Here is a 20050-nt window from a genome sequence, read left to right on the forward strand (position 1 = left end):
CACTTGGGTACCTTCTGCAGCATGTGGGGGAGCTCCCTGCAAAATGGGGACAGCCCCTAAAAATCCTGCAGGACCATCTCCCTCACCCCCACCCCACCCATTTATCCTGAACACTCCTGTCTGAGCCCCATTTCTTTGCACCCATTTTGTAACTGACCTGATGGGGTGAGGAAAGAGGGTCCAACTCTGTGTCCCCCCCACACGCACTTACCGCCCTACTCCTCCCCAACCCAAGTGGCACCAAGGTCCAGTACAAGGCTCGTGGGGTTCCCCAGCATAAGGGGCTATTCCCTACCCAGCAACTCTTCCCCTCACCTGCTCCCTCCTCCTCCTCCAGGGGCGTCTCTGTCTCCTAGCAACGGTCAAAATGGCTGGCCCGCGCGGCGATTTCTGGGAATTATAGTCCTGGCACCCCCGAGCCTCGTCCCTTACCGAGGCGAAGGACTATATTTCCCAGTAGGCATCGCGCTCCGGAGAAGGGAGCTCGTCGAGGCGGCGCCGCGGCGGGGTTCCCTGCGGAGTGAGGGGACACAGGTGGGGGAAGCGCGAAGGTCGCTGGGAATTGTAGTTCCGAACCGGGAGAGACGCTCCAGAGCCGGCGGGCTGGAGGGCAGAGCAGGACTACAAGTCCCAGGGAGGCGCCGGAGGGAGCGGGCTGGCCGCCGCCTGAGGGCGGGGGGTACAAAAGGGAACCTGCTGGTGGCGGCTCCGGAGGTTCCTCACCCAGGTGAGGGGGTGGCTGTGGAGAGGGGCTTGAATCCTTTCTGGGCCTGCAGGGTTTGAACCCCGCCCCCCCAGGGGTGCAGAGTCACCCCGGTGGCCAGGCGATACTCCGCTGCTCCCCCCGCGCTCTGGGGGCTCAGGCCTGCCGGGTCCCCCAGCGTGGGGGGGCGAAGGAGAGGGCTCGGGCTCCCCCGCATCCTGAGGTGTAGCAAGGGGGGGCGATGACGGCTCGGGCCCCCCACATTCTCTGGGGTAGGGGGCCAAACCTCCCTCTGCAGTGTGGGGAGGGAGGGGAATCAAGAAGCCGGGGTGGAGACCAAAGCCCCCATATTTTGTGGGGGGCAAGTCGGAGTGAAGGCCAAGGGCCCCCATCTTCTATACTTGGGTGGACAACAAGAGTATGGGGAATGACTAATGTCCCCTTTTCCCTTTGGTGGGATGAGGCACGAGGAGGAGAAATGCCCCAGTGTCTCTTCCTGTAACTCCCCCCACCCCCATATAGTCACCTTTTTTAAGGGGGGCAGATATTTGGGATTCAAATGGCGCTGGTGCCTTCTCCAGTAACCCCCTCAATACACCCACCTTTCTGGGGGTGGTGGGCTCACATTTTTGGGATTCATTTTACTGGGCTTTGCTCAGCCTAGTTTAATCAGAATGAGGAAGGCTTAAAAAGTAAACTAAGGTTGAATGCGACTTAACATTTGGCATTAAAACAGGCATGGCAAAAATGATTCGTCTTAGGATTCTTCTTAAAAAAAAAACTTAATAAAAACAAATGCTTGTCTTAACACTAGTAATTAGTGAAATTCCTGGAATGGGAAGGGGAAGTTGCACAAAGGTTTCAAAGCTGCAGACAGAAAATAGCCTGTTGTAATGTATTTAGCAAGCAATGTGAACCACAGAAAAATAGGGGGTGTGGAGAATACATTCCCTGGCAAAGAAGCTACTGTACATTTTAACTCGGGGAGCGGTTGCAACATTTTGGTATGTAAGGGGAAGCCAAGGAATTAGAAATCTCTCTTTTCTTCCCAATCCTTACAAATAAATTATGTAAAATCAGATCTCTACCAAGTCTAAGACAAGGAAATGTCCACATTTTTAGGGTGATTTGACAGTACAGAATCTCTCTCCAATTAAAGAATTTTTGTAATGTATTCTTAAGGAAAAAAAACACTTTTTCAAATTATCATAGTTTGGCAGTCCTGGCTTTTAGGTTTTGTTTTCAGGAAGTACTTTTTAAAGTGTGTTTACCAGTTTAATCTCTTTAATTGCACAAGATCAGGCTTAGTAAGCATCTAAAGGCATTTCTAAAGCACCTGTAACTGGAGTATATAACTATTCTTTGGCAACAAAACCCTGCCAACATTAATTTCTCTCATCAAACTTTGAAGGTAGCAGTAACAATTGTCATTGTTGAAGCAGTTATTGCAAACTTCTGGCTGACTGAACAATGATGGCAGTTTTGGATCACCCAGTGGCTGCTTTAGGCACATTCAAACCACGTAAATAACTCCTTTTCAGTAGAAACAAGGCTTAAAGTGAGTGTAACTTTCCATTCTTGTAGGGTCTGTTTCAATGCTTGCAGGAGACCTCACATATACTTAGGTCAACTCTGTAGGTCCCAACTAAATTAGCACTGTCCTTATCATGGGTATGTGTTAGAAGAGCAGGGAAAACAGGTTAAAGGAGCTGGAAAAACAAGTCTTTAAAAAAAAAAAAAACCTTTGCTTTATAATGGATTGTGATAAGCACAGCCCAAATAATTGCTTGTCCTTCTACTGTGTAGGTGTCTTGCTACGTGTATTTGCAATATGAATGAGAACCTAGCAGTACACCATGTTAAATTCCTCCTTCCTGAATAAAAAGCGTTTATGGAAGATCCAGTACTTCAGTATGAACCTCTGAAAAATTTGGTAAGTGAGAGTTTTTTGGCCTTTGCAAGTATGTGGTTTATGAAACTGGGATCTAATTTATTTTGCCTGTATGATATCCTGACAGTTACGAGCAACTAAAGGTCACTTTAGAACTAAAAATGCATTTGGCAGCAGAATGGAGACGATAAAATTTCAAAATCTTATCTGATAACCAGAGACTGAATCCACCTGAAAGGTATAAACCAAATTTCTACCACCCACTCCCTTCCTTTTTCTTTCTTTTTTTGTTTTGTTTGACCTGTATCTGGAAAAAAACAAACAAATTTGCGGATACAATTCTTTCATAATATTAGTCCTGCCGTACGTGCAGGGAACTGGACTAGATGACCTCTTGAGATCCCTTCCAGTCCTATGATTCTAATACTGGACACAATGCTAAAAATACACCTATGCTAGTATAATTAATGACTATCCTTAATTTAAGTTTTGTTATTTTTAATAAACCTTGAGTTACAGAAGCACCCCTGCATCCAGGAAAGGGATAATTTTCTGGTTGTCAGGCTACAAGAGCCAAATAAATACTGCTGAGTAAAAATGTAAAGCATGTAGCTTATGCCTATTCGAGCACATGTGATCAGAACTGACAATAACTTAAGGTTTTAGTTTTTATTTTTAGCATTTTATGATAGGAAGTATCTAATGTTTAAGGATATGATTCTGTCATTGAGGTCACGGATTCCGTGGCTTTCCAGGACCTCCAAGACTACTTCTGGGGCAGAGTCAGAGCAGCGGCCGCTGGAACAGCTAGCCGGTGGTCAGTGCTGGGCAGAGCAGTGGCTGCCCGGTCAACCTCGGGGCCACCGAAACAGCTGACCAGCCCCTGCAACAGTTGGCCGGCGGTCAGCCCTGGGGCTGCCAAACAACTGACCAGGGGTCAGCCCCAGGCCTGCCAGAGCAGCAGCTGTGGTTGGGTCAGCCCCCTGGGGGCTGGAGTAGCAGTGGTCAGCCCCTGCCGCTGGAGCAGCTGCAAACCCCGGCAGCACTCTGTTCACCTCCCCTCTTTCTCCCCCCAAGGTATTTTTAGGAAAAGTCAGGGACAGGTCGCAGGCTTCATTAATTTTTGCTTATTGCCTGCAACCTGTCCCTGAGTTTTACTAAAAATTCTGTGACAGAATCTTACCCTTAGTAATGTTTAATTGTAATATCTGTGTTTTCAAAATAAAGGATGTTGGCATTTATGGTCTGGGCTCCAGTTTGCCTGTCTTTTTTTTAAAAACCGAAAGTGAAAGTCCTGCCAGATGTAGTACTCACCAGAGAACTGTTTTTCTAATTTGCTTGTAATTTGTTTAATTATGCATTATACTCTGAATAAGCTATCTCCTCCTGTTATAATGTCATTCTAAAGTCAACAGTATTACATTTCTGATTGCATAGGGGATGCAGTGTCTTTTCCCTCTAGTTAAAGTGCTGACCACGGTGTTAGTAATAAGCCTATTAGTATTTGATAGCTAAAGGCTCATGTAAAATGAGATGCATGGTCTTGATTTATATTCTAGTGGATGGATGTCCACAGCACAAACTACCATCAAAGTTGGTGCCCTATTTGGCTGTCTTGCACTTTGATTAGCATGGAGAATGAACTACTTACTACAAGCTGTCTTTGCACAAGGGACCCAAACACTGGCAGCAAAATTTAAGAAACTTTGCATATGTTTTACCTGTTTTATTAATAACAAATTTGAGTTTCTAATTCTGTCTGACTCCTTTCATGAGCGTTACTTGTCATTTAAACAAAATATATGATGTTACCAGCATCGCTTCACTGAATGTCCTATGCCTAATCTGATCAAGTATTCTTAATATATTTACAGGTTTCCACTCTTCTGCATTTATTTGCTAATAGATATTTCTATGAGCAAATATTGGTTCAAATAAAATATAAAAGATGCCTTTATAGTTTGAGAGGGAGAAAGATCAATTCACTGGAAAGATTCAAAGGCATTTTTATCCAATGTCCTATTTCTGCTGGAACAGCTGCAGGGGAGATGTTCTAGTTCACTACAATCATTAGCAGCTGTGAAGAAGTAGCTGTCCATAAATGTAATTGTCTCACTGTTGATTAGTACTCTAATGTATTTCAGGGATGGAAATACAAGAGGTGTGTGGAGCCTATACCATAAACTTGTGTCCAACAAGAATGAGTACCAGTCTTTCTGAAAGCAACTAGTTATTGATGTTTTCTTGTGCAGACGATATTAAAATTTTCTTTCCTGAAAGATAAACATATTTAGATGACAGGAAAGTACTTATTTAAATAAATAGTTTTCTCCTCTGACTCTCTTCAATATTTAACTTCATTATACTAATGAAGCAAGTATTGACAGATATTTGTGTGTAGAGTCCAAAGTGATGAAAAATTGATCAGCATCTGACTATAACAGCTGAGGACATTTTCTCAGTGGAAGTCATAAATAATCAGAGGCAATATTTACCTTTTTGAGGAGCATGAGGTATAGAAGATAAGACAAATTCTGTCTCCGAGAGTTGGATGTATTAATGAAACCCAAAATATTAAAGCTGTACGCACTGTCAACATGTTTTTTAAAGCTATAGAATTGATTGCAGTGTTGAACTGCCTCGAAAAGTATCAAGAGTAGTCTTGTCTCCCCTGTGTCTGTTTATAGCAGCTGAAAATCTAGCCTAAAGTGCATGTGTCCTTTGTATGTAGCTCTATAAGTACTCCATGTGATGAATATATTTTTGAGTCAAGTGTTTAAAAATGAGAAACAGGTCTACTACCGTCTGAAAATTCTAGGGAACATGCTTCCTTAAAGCCCACAAGGAACCTGGATTTGGGTTTGATAACAGTCTGGGCAATAGACCAAACTATTTTTTTTTTAATCTTAGGACATTTTTGGATCTTGTTTGTCAATTGCACTGTGAGTTACAAGCAAAGGCTTTAAAACTTTTTGTTTACTATAAAATATGGAAAACATAGGCGATTTTAAACTGGAATATTTTTCCACAAGGTAGGTCATTTTGAAATGTTGAAATGCATTGTGATAAAACCAGTGTAATCTCCATTATTCCATTTTCTTACTAGAGGGAATTTTGTCACTCAGGCTTGACCACGGGATGTATCTCATCTATAGTATTAGTGTACTGGTACTTTATTTTGCCTTTTCACCAGTACGACTGAATTTATAGACTCTTGTCACAGTAAGAGGACATTAAACTAAATCCTATGGAGTCTTATTATTGAAAGGCTTTAAACTTGAAACAAAGCTGCCATCTACATACTCAAAGTAGAATTATTCTTAGCATTTATATAACCATTTTACATTTTGATAATACCAAACAAAGATTTATATTCAGAACACCCTTATGAGGATAGGTAACTGTGTTCTCTATTTACAAATGTGTAAATTGAGGAGGGGGAAATTGAGTGTCTTGCCCAAAGCTGTACAAGAAATAAGTGGCAGAGGCAGTATTATCATTTAGGATTTGTTGGCACCTGTTTCTATACTCTAATCTCTAGACAAGATGTCTTCTTAAGTAATCTCAGAAGAATGTTGATAATTGAGGTTGGGATTAAAACTAGTGATTGAGGTTTCATACATGCTGTTGAATAATATACCTTGTTTTCACCAGTGGTTTGGGGACCTATTTGTGAATTACAAATTTATTTCCATCCTGCCCTAAAGATGTCCAATTTTGTAATCCCCAAATCTGAATCTTTTCCAATCCTTTCAAATGCACTTTTTCTTCTGACTTATCTCCCCTCAATAACCCATTTTATAGTTTGAGGTGACCCAAAGAACTCCCTTCCTAATGCAGTGCATTCAGCATGCACTTCATAACGTAAAAGCAAGATGTACATAACTGTCGTTCCTGAGGTTCATTAATTCTCTGTTATAAATGTCTCATTTTGGAGAACCATCTTGTTCATAGGGGATACATACACTTTGTCTCCAAATACCGTAATCTGCACCAGTACTAGCAAGTCTAATCAAGTGCTCAGTCTTTTCCTGGAGTCTTCAATTATCAGTGTCAGATAGTGCCAAGTACATAATGAACTTGAACTGACTGTTTATTATTTGGCAGTGGTGTCACTTTATTCATGTGTGTAAATTTAAACTTGAACTAATGGAATTGTGGAAGTTGTTGAATTGACACCACTGGAGACTTGACATTCTTTGATGTCCACAGTATGAGGTATCATGCAGTGTAGTCTTTTCCCCACTTTGCTCTGCCTGTGTGCTTAAATCATCCCTGACTGGAGGGACCTCTTCTGGGAGGAAGAGGAGTGTGATCTCCATAGCCCATTCATGTCCTCAGTCTCTAGGTTTGAAAGAGCTGTGAAGGGGGCTAATTATAGTAGTGGTCACTGTGAGGAATGGACCCTTTTCCTACCAAGACCACCAAACCATTTGGTCCAATTTTTGGAGTTAGGGACAAGAAGTATGTCTGACTACTTTGTTTGGTATTAACAGAAAGACTTATGAAAGTTAAGATTTAAGGAGGTTTTCTCTCAATATAGAAGTCAAATTTGTTTAACATGGTTTATGTGGGTTCCTTTAGCTTTTTTTTTATAATTGGTTGACGTTGCATTACGTGACTCTCAGTAATTTGGTAATATAAATTATTTTAAAATTCACCCACAGGATCCTTTTTATGCAACAACACTTCAATAACTACTTTCCGTTTATTAAATGACACTGAAGGCCCATCTGGAGCTTTCAGCCTGCAGTCACCATTTTTAACTTTTTCTTATTATTAAACTTCAATTGGGAGGTCTTTCATGTTTCCTCTGAAATATTTTCCCTGCAGGTAGGCTGCTTTGAAAGTTTATTTTTTTCATAGTATTTCAGAGGAAAATGGGTCTGGCTACCACACACTGTATTGCCTGTAGAGTGTTTTGATAACATGGTGATAACATAGCAAGTGTTTGAACAGCAGAGTTAGATCAAGTAGTTGAAGATACGTTTTTGGTTAGCAAAACTTTATTAGGACTGGGAGAAGGGGATTGACTTCCATTAGGGTCATTTTTGGGCGTGGCTGGAAAAAGTGGGGAATAGAAGACACATGTATGTAACAATAGTTTGAAAAACTACATTCTGCTTTATATGGAAATAGTTTCAAAATAATCTATTTTAAATTATTGCAGCCAGAAATCCTAACTAGCTAAACTTCTGTTTGAATTTGATAATGTTGCATCTTAACTTGTAAACTTTATTAAGACTTCAGGTCTCTGTGCTGGGGAGAATAACTATGGCATTACCTTTCTGAAGGGCTGTTACTCTGTATCCTGATACCAATCCTTTGCAGTTCAGTGCTGCAGCCAGAGGAGTCAGTGGTTGTTGTGGGCAGGTTTATCAGCAATGGTGCCAGGCAGTAACTGTTCGGATTGCAATCCCATTGATTTTTAGATCATGGGTGTGGAATAGTCTCTGCATAGCCCCGTTTGGAGCAGACTGATAAGGCTCCTTGTTTCCTAGCAACCACACAGTCTGCCATATCCAGAAACCTGCCCCTCTGCAGCTGGAGTGAAAATTCTGAGTGTCTCAAATTTGTACCTTTAAACAAGGTAAGTCTTTCTCCTCTGAGACGCTGAATATAAAAGCCTTTGTGTTCAGTTAAAATTAACATTTCCTCAGAAGTTTGTTTTGGATGCAGACAGAGAGAGAGAGATTCTACCTTCTTTGTCCTTAATATAGTGTTCCATTATCTCTCTTTTTGTTTAGACATTTCTCATTCCTGGGCATGGCAATGTCATATGTCCTTCTCCTAACTAGACTCATAGCTGAAGTTACAAGCAAATCCACTGAAAGTTTGGTATGTATTATATGTCATAGCTCTGCATGAAATTTCATTCTGCTATGAATGAAATGGAGTTTAAATTGCCTGTTTATATGCTAAATTATCTTAGGAAGGAAGTGGGGGGTTTCCCCCTTAAAATGCTGTTTATAGAAGATTTTCTGATCACAGGAAAAGCAGCACACCCAGAACTTGCCTGTAAACATTAATATCAGCTTTTCCTTCCTTCAAGCAGCGTTTGCTGCCAATGAGCAATATGGTAGATCGACGGAGCAAATCATGCCCAACAGGAATGAAAATCTAACCTCAAAATTGCAGTATTGATTGGATGCTCTGTCTAGACAATTTGGCAACTTGTGAAGGTGAACTTGTTTTGAAGACTGCCTGTCAAAGCTTTGACTCCCCCCGTCCCGACACAAACCCACTGGCTAGAAGACATGCAGCTGGTCACACTCTGAAAAACATAGACAATCATGATTTTGAAAGCTTTTAATCTTTCTAGCTGCTTGGCAGTACAATAGCTACAAAAGTAGCCCAAAATATGGAAACCTAAAATCAGCTTTAAAAAGCTGCCCAGGGCTACAGGAAACTGCTGCTGCCTATTGCACAGTGAATGGGCAGAAATTTATAACCTATCTCCAGGACAGTTTGACCTACAAGCCTTTGTATGTACCAGGCTGCCTATTTTCTCATTGACTGTGAGCCTTTCTGGTTCTTTAGTGTTCCCTGACTTCCCCTCCCAAACTCCACTAACTGGGTGAAGTCTGCCGCAGTCATTACAAGTTTGATTATCTCAACCAGGTCAGGGATGAATGATACACTCTTCCTGATATCCTTGAACCTCATCACTTGCTTGATTAATTGATGACTGCATGTAATAACAAATACTATACTGGGTTGGTTCAGACTGACTTTGACCCTTTAATCATATGCTTGAATTCTAGCCTGATCTTGTGTTACTTTCCACCAAGCTCAGTGAATCTGAGTTTTGAGAATTGAACACCTTGGTATTTTTGAGAAAAAAAATCAGATTTAATACAACTGCAAAGTTCCTTGCCCCCAGCTCTGTGCTCAGTCCACTAGCCCATATTGTTTCAGAACATTTTTCTTAACCCCATGAGGAAGAGGTTGTGTAGCTTAAATGACACTCTCATGCATTGCAACATGGATATCCAGAGACAGAATGGCTTTTCTGTAAGGGAGGAGTTTTGTGTAGTATCTGTCTTGCAAAACCACACATTTTTATTTTTAAAATTAGGCATCTGGTGTTTGGCTTGTTTACATGAATATGAAGTGCTCTAATGAGTGCTTTCACTTTATAGTACTGACATCCTAACAGTGAGAGAGGGTTTTGTTTTTTTTTATAACTGAATTCTACTGTTGCTGCATATCAACGTCAAAAAGAGAGCAGTTTTATTCAGGGCGCTGTTTCACATGAGATTGGGTTTTGCCATGATTCTGACATGCATTATGTTTTTCACCTACAATATTAATGCAAATCTCCCTTTTCTAAAGGTGCTCTGTGAAATTAGGAAACTCCAATGAAAATGTGAAGTTTAATAAAAAATCAGCCTTATCCTCACTTTGGAGTATGGGGGAGGAATGAAGAACCTCAGATCTGTGCACAGAGGAGACCTAGCTTAGCTGCCTCTGCAGCAGTCCCCTTAGAGCCCACAGAGCACTCTCTGCTAGTCTAAGATCTGTGCAGGCGAAAGCAATGAGGACTAAGTGAGACAAGATAGACATGCATCATCCTGCACATTTATTATGGAGTCCCCTTTCTGGTGGGGATTCTCTTTCGCAGCGGGTTTCTGGGGCAGCTGTGTCCCAGGGGAGTTCCTGGAGCTATCAGGAGTTAGAGCTGCTGTGAAGCACAGACCCTCATGGATGATCCGCCCCCCTGGAATCTGCAACTTTTGGAGTGGTCCTATGGCCTGTTCTGCAAGGGCCAAAGAAAATGATTAGGGAAAATCTGTTATGGCAACCATGCTGAGAGCTCCTTCTCCAGGGTTTTACCTCAGGAGAGAGTGATCCAGCCCATGGAAATGAACTGTACACTGTTCTAGAAAAGTTGGCAAATGCTTTTACAAAGTGGTTCTATGAGGTCGCATCCAAAATCAACACTGACATGTACCTTCTTTTACATTTGTTCGCAAAGCCCTAATTTCTGCAGTTGCTGATTGGTCAAAATGATCTCATTGATGTAATCCAACCCGTTCTGTATCCTCTACTGCTGATTATTAAAAATGGACAATGAAGTGTTCATTGATACAGTTTCAACTGCCGCTGTAATTTGTTCCTTTTTCATTAGTATGTACTAGGTAAGATTGAGCTGTGTTTTTAATAAAGCCAAGAGCTGTGGGAAATGTGCTGTAATGTTTTCTTTTTAGGTTTCACAGCCAGAATGCTGTATGGATGTATTGGATGCTAACAGCACCTGTCCAGTCACTAACCAGTGCAGTCCAGGTAGTATCTTTGTCCAAGAGAAATTCCCAGAGCATTTTTCTGTAGCCAGTGGCAAAACACAGAAGCTAATTAATTAGGGTAGGGAAGGAAAGAAAAGTTACTGTACACATGCATCTTGAGGAATGTTCTCTGTATGAACACATGTAACTCGCATCAATTCTCATGGAAACTGTATGCTCACATAGGGAGGATAGTAGCCTGGCATTGCTGAACTTTTTCTTCAGTTTTCACATACCATAAAGTGGTATGATGCAAGGTGTACTATAAATTAATATTTACAAGCACATGTGATGCAAAAATACAGTAATATACAGCTAAGGGGGCGGGAAGAAAGACTTAAGCCTTGGCTAATATGATGCAAATATACTATCTCTTATTACCAGGAAATGATGTGGGTTCCCTTTTGTGCCAATATTAGTTGATTTCCTACCTCCTTTTATCATTCTCCAACAATGCCAGGAGAAAAGATGATCTAATGTTTGTAAAAATCCACCCTTGTTTAAGGTGAAATGGAAAGCTTTAAAAAATAACCAAACTCTTCTAGACTCAAGATCAGTAAGAGAACATATATGCTTCAATATTACTGATTTTTTGTAGAACTAAAGAATTGAAAATCACATTTTTTTTCTTTCTTATGACTAAAACCATGGATTCTGTCTTTTCCTCACATTAAATATTAAAAGGTATCTTTTAAGGTTCGTTATTTTTCTAAGCTAAATGCTTTGCTGCTCAGTTACTTAAACATTACGTGATTACTACATTAATTCCTGTTCTTAAATGATCTGAGATGTGGCACAAACTGTTGTCCATAAGTCTTATAGATTCACATCTTTTTGCATCATGCTATAAATGTTAAACTACTGAAATCTTTGGTGTCAGATAAAGTACTTTGTTGCTTTCTTCTTATTTACTATAGAAAGGCTTTGCCCTTATAGTGGGCATGTTTGTGTTTAAATTAAACGTCAGGTGTAATTTATTACTAAGGGCATCAAATGTGCAGCTTCCCTCGGAGGAAAACCTACCAGAAGAGCTGTTTTCCAGTCAGTGCTTTACTAATAGTGTGCCTTATGGAATAATTGATTCCAGTTTGGCTAAAGGCTGTGGAGGACTGGATTTTGGCCTACATAGTGAGTTTTTGCTTTAGAATCTAGACTGTAACACGATCTAGCAGGAATATCCTTCTAATCATCCAGCTCCTGGGTCATAAGACACAGAATGAAGCCACTACTGCTTTATTCTATTAAATAAAGTTAGTGCTGAAGACATGCCTTAACTTTTTTTCCTGTCTTATCAAAGATAGAAACTTGTGCCTTTAAACATAAATTGAGAGACAGATGATATCACTCAAGACACAAATTGAATCCGTTTTCAGCCCTCTTTGGTAGGATGGCTGATAGAAAAGACCCCACTTACCTGTCATGGAATAGTTTATACAGGATTGGGTCCTTGTAAACTGATGCAACCTATACAATACCAAAGAAGTTTGGGCAATAGAAAAATACTGTATTATAGGCCACCTTCATATTGTTCGTTACTAGCCCCGGAGTGACTGACAGGGTTGAGTCCAATATATCCTGATGCAGGAGCTCCTTTACTGGTTCTTAGCATCTTATGCCTCTCTCTCTACCTTAGCTTATGATATAATACACAGATGTGGTCTTAAATCTTGTTTTAGCAGGATGGAGATCCAGAGAAAAATATAAGCAGGGAGGTTTCTTCTTGTCTGGGAGTTTTTAAGGGATGGCATGGAGGGATTGGTAAATTTTCCTATTCTTCATAATTTAAAAAACTAAATGGTGAATGGAGCTACAGGAAAATAACCTCCTAGCGCAGTGTTTCTCAAACTGGGGTCGCCGCTTGTTTAGGGAAAGCCCCTGGCAGGCCGGGCTGGTTTGTTTACCTGCTCCGTCCGCAGGTCCGGTCGATCATGGCTCCCACTGGCCACGGTTCGCCGCTGCAGGCCAATGGGAGCCGCTGGAAATGGCGGCCAGTACGTCCCTCGGCTCGTGCCACTTCCAGCAGCCCCCATTGGCCCGGAGCAGCAAACCGCGGTCAGTGGGAGCTGCGATCGGCCGGACCTGCGGACGGGGCAGGTAAACAAACCGGCCCGGCCCGCCAGGGACTTTCCCTACACAAACGGCAACCCCAGTTTGAGAAACACTGTCCTAGCATGTGCTTGCTTGTAGCTGATTTCTCCTTAATGTCCTTTATATGTAGGATAACACCTTGTTTTCTTGTTGCAGCAGGCACATTAGAAATTAAAGCTCTTTTTGTGTGTGTGTGTTTGTGTTTGTGTGTGGTATGATAGTAAGTAAGAGACATTCTATGCAGGAAGCCTGTGTTCTCAGATGCTTGATTCTGGAGACTAGAAGGATGTTCCTGACATTTCTCATGCCATTTCCAGCTCAGTGTACATTTTGTTCTTGTGCAGGTTGTTACAGAGAGTGGAATGAGGATGGGAGTAGCAGTTGCATTAAATGCAAGAATGAAACCACTTCTGTTGCGTCAACTTACAATCTGACCGATTGTAGAAATAGTAAGTCATCTGCCATCCCAGTCCTGAATTTATTTATTTATTTATATATTTTTGCACTGGGGTCTCTTTATACACATTCAGTTCAACCAAGACTGTCCCATAAAAGATTCTGAGGATTTCCATTCCTAGTTTTCTTCTCTGAAATTTCCATCATTCTCAGAGGCCCTACTGTACCTTCGGGTGACAAATCCTTCAAAACCCGTCAGAACTTTCCTGAAATCAACCAGCAGAGACTGCAGTAGAGCAGTGTGAGGCCCAGCATCCTGTAATCTATGATCTTTTGTCTCCTAATCTTTAGACACCTTTTGTTTACATATTAGAATATCTGATCTTTACAATCAAATGCAATATCCAACCCATATCTTTCTGTGGCTTTTAAGAACTCTCAGTATCTGTAACATGCACAACTCAAATACCAAAATGTGTTTGGGGTTTTTTTGAGAACAAACAAATAATTAACATTGAATTTCTTGAATGATTTAATCACTATTTTCAGAAACAGGCATTTACATAGGCACATACTAAGGACTCCTTCAGACCTCAAATAGCTCTTTTATTCAGGAAGCTGGACTGCACTATCCCATATGTAAGAGACTCCATTTCTCATTTTGGTTCTCCTCTGAGTAGGGTGACCAGACAGCAAATGTGAAAAATCAGGATGGGGATGGGGGGGATAATAGGAGCCTATATAAGAAAAAGACCCAAAAATCGGGACTGTCCCTATAAAATCGGGACATCTGGTCACCCTACCTCTGAGCAGTCCATTCCATTTAATTAATAAATCGTTTAGCAAAACTAACAGAAGAGGCTTCCTGTAAGGGCAATGCAGTAATGAACACTTTTGCCAGAAGAGGGTGATCATGCACCTCTTCTTTATTTCTCCCAGGAAGTGGTAGAGATGCTATTATCTCATGAGAGAAACCAGGCATCAGATATGATATGATGGCTTAGGTCACTCAAAACCTTTTCTAAAGTTGCACTGAATTTAATGCTTCATAAAAATGCATTTTTCCCCATATAGCTGGTACCAGAGGAATGAATTTTCATATGAATATAAGTACCGTAACCCCCTTTCTACAGAATATAGGTAAGTAAATGGAATTGTCTTGTGTTGGGGGGTAGCCACTCTAAAGCTTTTCCTGTTGTCATCTGCACCCTCTTGACAACATAGCATTTGATACAATCTCGGTGAGATGTTTTCTCCCATATTTTTAAGTGTAGCAGCCATTTTAGAGTAGTTAATTACTCAAGATTGTAGGAGTTTTTATTACTTTTTTTTTAAAAAGCCAAATTTTGACATAACTGCACTTCTTCTGCAGGATGGTGTTTTGTCATGATGCAGTTTGCGCAGAGAGAAACAGTTATGCCAGTTACTTGCTAGGTGACTTTTAAACCTGATGCTGCAGCAAGTGTTGTGGGATTTTTTTTGGTATGCCAGTTGCCAATTCTAACTAGATCTGATGCCGAATGACTTTGACTGGCTCTTCTAGGGCTTGAAACTTTTTATTTCTGGAGCTGGTTGTAAAGGACACCAGTCCCTTTAACTTGACTCCGTACATGCATTGTTTCACTTGTACTGCAAGCAAATATAAACTGAAAATAATTAGATTGCTGAAGTATGGGCCACTACTGGAAGTAGGATCCCAGACAAGGTGATTCAGTGCTCTGCTCTGCTCTAGAATAGCCACTTAATGTGAATGCTCATGAAGCGACAGCGTAAATGGTATAGTCATTAACAAGATTCACATATAGTTGGGTGCTGTACAAGCTCCTTCCAGACAGCTCTGCCAGTGCACATACATCTTGACCTGCAGCACCTCTTGCTGTTGTATCCCTGTACTTCTCTGGCAGAGCCCACCAGAGATGCCCAGTTGTGCTATCTTATGATCTGCACAGAAGGGGAGTGGGGGCTCTTGGATGTGAGTAAGCCTCATGATTCCTGGTTTGTCAGTCAAATTCTAATTTATTATGAGTGTAAAACAAGTGCTGCTTGTTTCCTTTTATACCATGTGTGATGGAATAGAGGTAAATCACCTTTGCATCTGCCCTGTGAAACTTGTACCCAAACGGTAAAGAAGAAGAGCTATCCTGCCCAGGGAAACTGAGGACTAATATATAGCTTTTTTTAAAAAAAGGAATTGCAAGATCTAGGGAATAGCTTTGGGAACTTAAGACAATCTATGTAGTGTTATACTAAAAATCTCACTATGCCAAGTGTTTAAAATCTTATTAAACATCTTTTGTCCCTGACCCTGAATGAAACAAATTAAAAACAGAATGAAGCCAGAATTTGTACTGCGGTAAAGTCTTTGTATTCCGTTTACAGTAAATACCAGAGATGTGGTGTATCTGCTGTTTCTGTGTCCGGAAAACAAGAATTTCAGCATTCCTCTGCTTCGTAACATAAATCTATGCCACCTCATGTGATCATGACCTTAAACAAAATAAGTTAAGCAAATTGAGCAAATGTTCTGGAGAAATTTTTTTGCTAGTGTCTAACTTCCCTTTGAGACATTACAAATTGGCCATTTTGATGGCAGAATACCAGATTTAATGACCAATGGCCTGACTCAATCCTGTATTGGGGAATTTAAATTTACCTTAAGTGTTCTTATTATTTTGGTTACGAATCCACTTTTGTTCAATGCCTGGCAACAGCAGGTTTGAAAAGGATAAGGAAGGAAACACTTGGGACAAAAATCTGTGGATATCTTCAGGAAAACAGAATTAAAATAGTGTAGGTAGAGGCTAAAACACAGGAAAATTAGTATTGGAGGATGTTTCCTAACAAGTTTGATGAGGTTTTCTGTTTGATATTTTGATACACAAAAGGAATGTTCTTCTGTCATCTAAATGTAAGGACGTTTACTCTGTATTCTCTATAGCAGTGATGGGAGAATAAATCCCGTTGCCCCTTGTATCATAGGGGTTTCTAGTAAATAACAGGCTATTTCCTCTGATTTCACAGGGGGCCCAGAAGTGGCAGCCTCTCTCATTTTAGGGACATTCTTCATCAGTTTATTCCTGATACTGTCTGTGGCTTCATTCTTCTACCTCAAACGTGCCAATAAACTTCCAAATATGTTCTACAGAAGAAATAAAGGTAACGTTTCTTAGTCATTCTCTGTTTCATCATTTATTTACAGTTTAGCTGGGAATTTGAGAGAACACCAAAACCTTTTCCATATGTTTTAGAGTTCCATGTTCTACATTATTTTTAATGTACGTATTGTAATCTGTTCTGTGCACTTCTGTGCTGGGACCAGTGCAGTCCTACATATGCGTAAATGAACTGGAAAAAGAGAAACAGTGAGGTGGCAACATTTGCAGATGATACAAAATTACTCAAGATAGTTAAGTCCAAAGCAGATTGCAAACAGTTACAAAGGGATTTCACAAAACCGGGTAACTGGGCTACAAAAATGGCAAATGAAATTTAGTGTTGATAAATGCAAAGTAATGCACATTGGAAAACATAATCTCAACTATACATACAAAATAATGGTGTCTAAATTAAGTATTACCACTCAAGAAAGAGATCTTGAAGTCATTGTGGATAGTTCTCTGAAAACATCCGCTCAGTGTGCAGTGGCCATCAAAAAAAGCTAACAATGATAGGAACCGTTAGGAAAGGGATAGATAAGACCATAAATATCATATCACTCTATAAATCCATGGTATGCCCATGCACTGAGGACTGCATGCAGTTCTAGTTGACCCTTCTCAAAAAAGATATATTAGAAATGGAAAAAGTACAGAGAAGGGCAACAAAAATGATTAAGGGTATGAGTTCTAGATAGACTTATGTGTAGTGTGGGGGAGGAGCCGGTGGTCATGGTACATGTAGGTACCAATGACATAGGGAAGGATAGGAGAGAGGTCCTGGAGGTCAAAATTAGCCTGCTAGGTAAGAGATTGAAGTCCAGGACCTCTATGGTAGCATTCTCTGAAATGCTTCCAGTTCCACGCACAGGGCGAGTTAGACAGGCAGAACTGAAGGGTCTCAATGCATGGATGAGATGATCATGTAGGGAGAAGGGGTTATGATTTATTAGAAACTGGGGAAACTTTTTGGGAAAGTGGGAGCCTATACCGGAAGGATGGGCTCCACCTAACCCAAAATGGAACCAGATTGCTGGCACTTAAAATTAAAAAGACTGCAGAGCAGTTTTTAAACTAATGGCTGAGAGAAGGCCGACAGATGCAGGGGAGCATGTGGTTCGAACAGACGCATCCCTTAGGAGGAAGATCTATTAATGGAGATTCTCTATGTCCTAGTAAGGAGAAGAGGATTAAAAATGATAAAATACAGGTAGGATCTGATGAGAAACAGTCAAATGAAATGGCAGACAGCTAAAAAGTGACAGGCTTTTAAAGTGCTTATATACAAATGCTAAAAGTCAAATAATAAGATGGATGAGCTAGAGTGCATCATATTAAATGATACTGATATAAAAGGCATGACAGAAAGTTGGTGGAATGAGGATAATCAATGGGACACAATAATACTTTCCAATACTAATATTGGAAAGACAGAACAGGTCGTGCTGGTCGGGGAGAGGCACTGTATGTGAAAGAAAGCATAGAATCAAATAATTTAAAAATCTTAAATTAACCAAACTGTACCATAGAATCTCTGTGGATAGTAATTCCATGCTCTAATAAGAAGACTATCACAGTAGGGATATATTACTGCCCACCTGACCAGGATGGTGATAGTGACCACAAAATGCTCAGGGAGATTAGAGAGGCTATTAAAATAAAAAACTCAATAATAATGAGGGATTTCAACTTTCCCCATATTGACTGGGTACATGTCACCTCAGGACGGGATGCAGAGATGAAGTTTCTTGGCACCTTAAACGATTGCTTCTTGGAGCAGCTAGTTCTGGAACCCACAAGAGGAGAGGCAATTCTGTGCTCCACTTAGGACTAAATCAAGGATCTGGTCCAAGAGGTGAATATAGCTGGACCGCTTGGTAACAGTGACCATAAATTTAATTATATTAACATCCCTGTGGTGGGGAAAACACCACAGCAGCACAACACTTGCATTTAATTTCAGAGTGTGGGAGTACACAAAATTGAGGAAGTTAGTTAGAAATTAAAAGGTACAGTGCAAAAAGTGAAATCCCTGCAAGCTGCACAGTCAGCCTGTGGAACTCCTTACCAGAGGATGTTGTGAAGGCCAAGGCTATAACAGGGTTCAAAAAAGAACTAGATAAGTTCATGGACGATAGGTCCATCAATGGCTATTAGCCAGGATGGACAGGGATGGTGTCCCTAGCCTCTGTTTGCCAGAAGCTGGGAATGGGCGACCTGATGGATCACTTAATGATTACCTGTTCTGTACATTACCTTTGGGGCACCTGACATTGGCTACAGTTGGAAGACAGGATACTAGGCTACGTGGACTTTTGGTCTGACCCAGTATGGCCATTCTTATGTTCTTATGAACAGCTTCCATATGAGGAGAGATTAAAAAGACTAGGACTGCTCAGCCTGGAAAAGGAATGATGAAGGGAGGATATGATAGAGATCTATAAAATCATGAATGGTGTGGAAAAAGTGACTTGGGAAGTGTTATTTACCCCTTCACATAACACAAGAACCGGGGTCACCCAATGAAATTAACAGGCAGCAGGTTTAAAACAAACAAAAGGAAGTACATCTTCACACAATACACAGTCAACCTGTGAAACTTGTTGCCAGGGGATGTTGTGAAGGCCAAACCCACAAATAGATTTAAAAAATAATTAGGTAAGTTCATCAGGAGGATAGGTCCATCGATGGTTATTAGCCAAGATGGTCAGGGATGCAACTCCTCTGGTTGTCCCTAGGCCTCTGACTGCCAGATGCTGGGAGTGGATAACAGGATGGATCATTTGATGATTGCCCTGTTCTGTTAATTTCATTTGAATCATCTGACATTGTCCCCTGTCAGAAGACAGGATACTGGGCTAGAGAAGTTTTGGAATCTCCATCATTGGAGGTTTTTAAGAGCAGGTTAGACAATCACCTGTCAGGGATGGTCAAGATAATACTTAGTCCTGCCTCGAGTGCAGGGGACTGGACTAGATGACCTCTCAAGGTCCCTTCCAGTCCTATGATTTTATGGACCATTGGTATGACCCAGTATGGTCATTCTTGTGTTCTTATACATGGAGTAAACACTTCCTCTGCACTCCGTGTATATTTTTCGTGGCAATACAGAACTTATCTATTTTCAATTTCGTTTTTGCACGGATGCTTCTTGTGCAGCATCAGTGACTAACACTAGTTGAATTATTTTATGGTTTCAAAGGGTCCAGCGATCCAGCCCTTCACATTAGATGGTACTAAATGGTCTATATCTGAAGTACGCACTAATGCTATGTGGACAGGCAGCATTTTTATAGAATTTGACAATAATACTTTTCATCCAAGGCGCTCCAAGCACTTTGGAAAGTTTTATTAAGCCCCACAACACTGTTGTTTTATACCAGTTTTGCATATAGGGAAACTGATGCACAGAAGGACAAGGGATTTACCCAAGATGAGGCAGCAGCAGCAGAATTAGGAAGAGAACCAAAGATTCCTGGTTTTTCCTCTGCTTTAACCACTACACTTGCCTCTGTGTTTCACATGGGATTAT

The 20050-nt window shown here is 40.9% G+C and overlaps 1 protein-coding gene across 4 annotated transcripts in view; it reads left to right on the forward strand.

Moving 5' to 3' along the window:
• The first annotated feature begins 463 nt into the window (after positions 1–463).
• Positions 464–20050, forward strand: part of C21H1orf159 (chromosome 21 C1orf159 homolog) — a 30664-nt gene continuing 11077 nt past the window's right edge. The window contains exons 1-8 of one of the 4 annotated variants that reach the window (XM_044995989.1): positions 765–975; positions 2510–2636; positions 8096–8184; positions 8342–8432; positions 10805–10880; positions 13312–13416; positions 14438–14503; positions 16385–16519. In XM_044995989.1, the coding sequence (XP_044851924.1) occupies positions 8361–8432; positions 10805–10880; positions 13312–13416; positions 14438–14503; positions 16385–16519 (454 nt within the window). In that variant the 5' untranslated portion in view covers positions 765–975; positions 2510–2636; positions 8096–8184; positions 8342–8360. Of the gene's footprint in view, positions 535–614; positions 728–764; positions 976–2509; positions 2637–8095; positions 8185–8341; positions 8433–10804; positions 10881–13311; positions 13417–14437; positions 14504–16384; positions 16520–20050 lie in introns of those variants that run through there. The other 3 variants (XM_044995988.1, XM_044995987.1, XM_044995986.1) reach the window with 3 other exon arrangements.

The sequence above is a fragment of the Mauremys mutica genome, chromosome 21, assembly GCF_020497125.1.
Source record: "Mauremys mutica isolate MM-2020 ecotype Southern chromosome 21, ASM2049712v1, whole genome shotgun sequence".
NCBI lineage: Eukaryota > Metazoa > Chordata > Testudines > Geoemydidae > Mauremys > Mauremys mutica.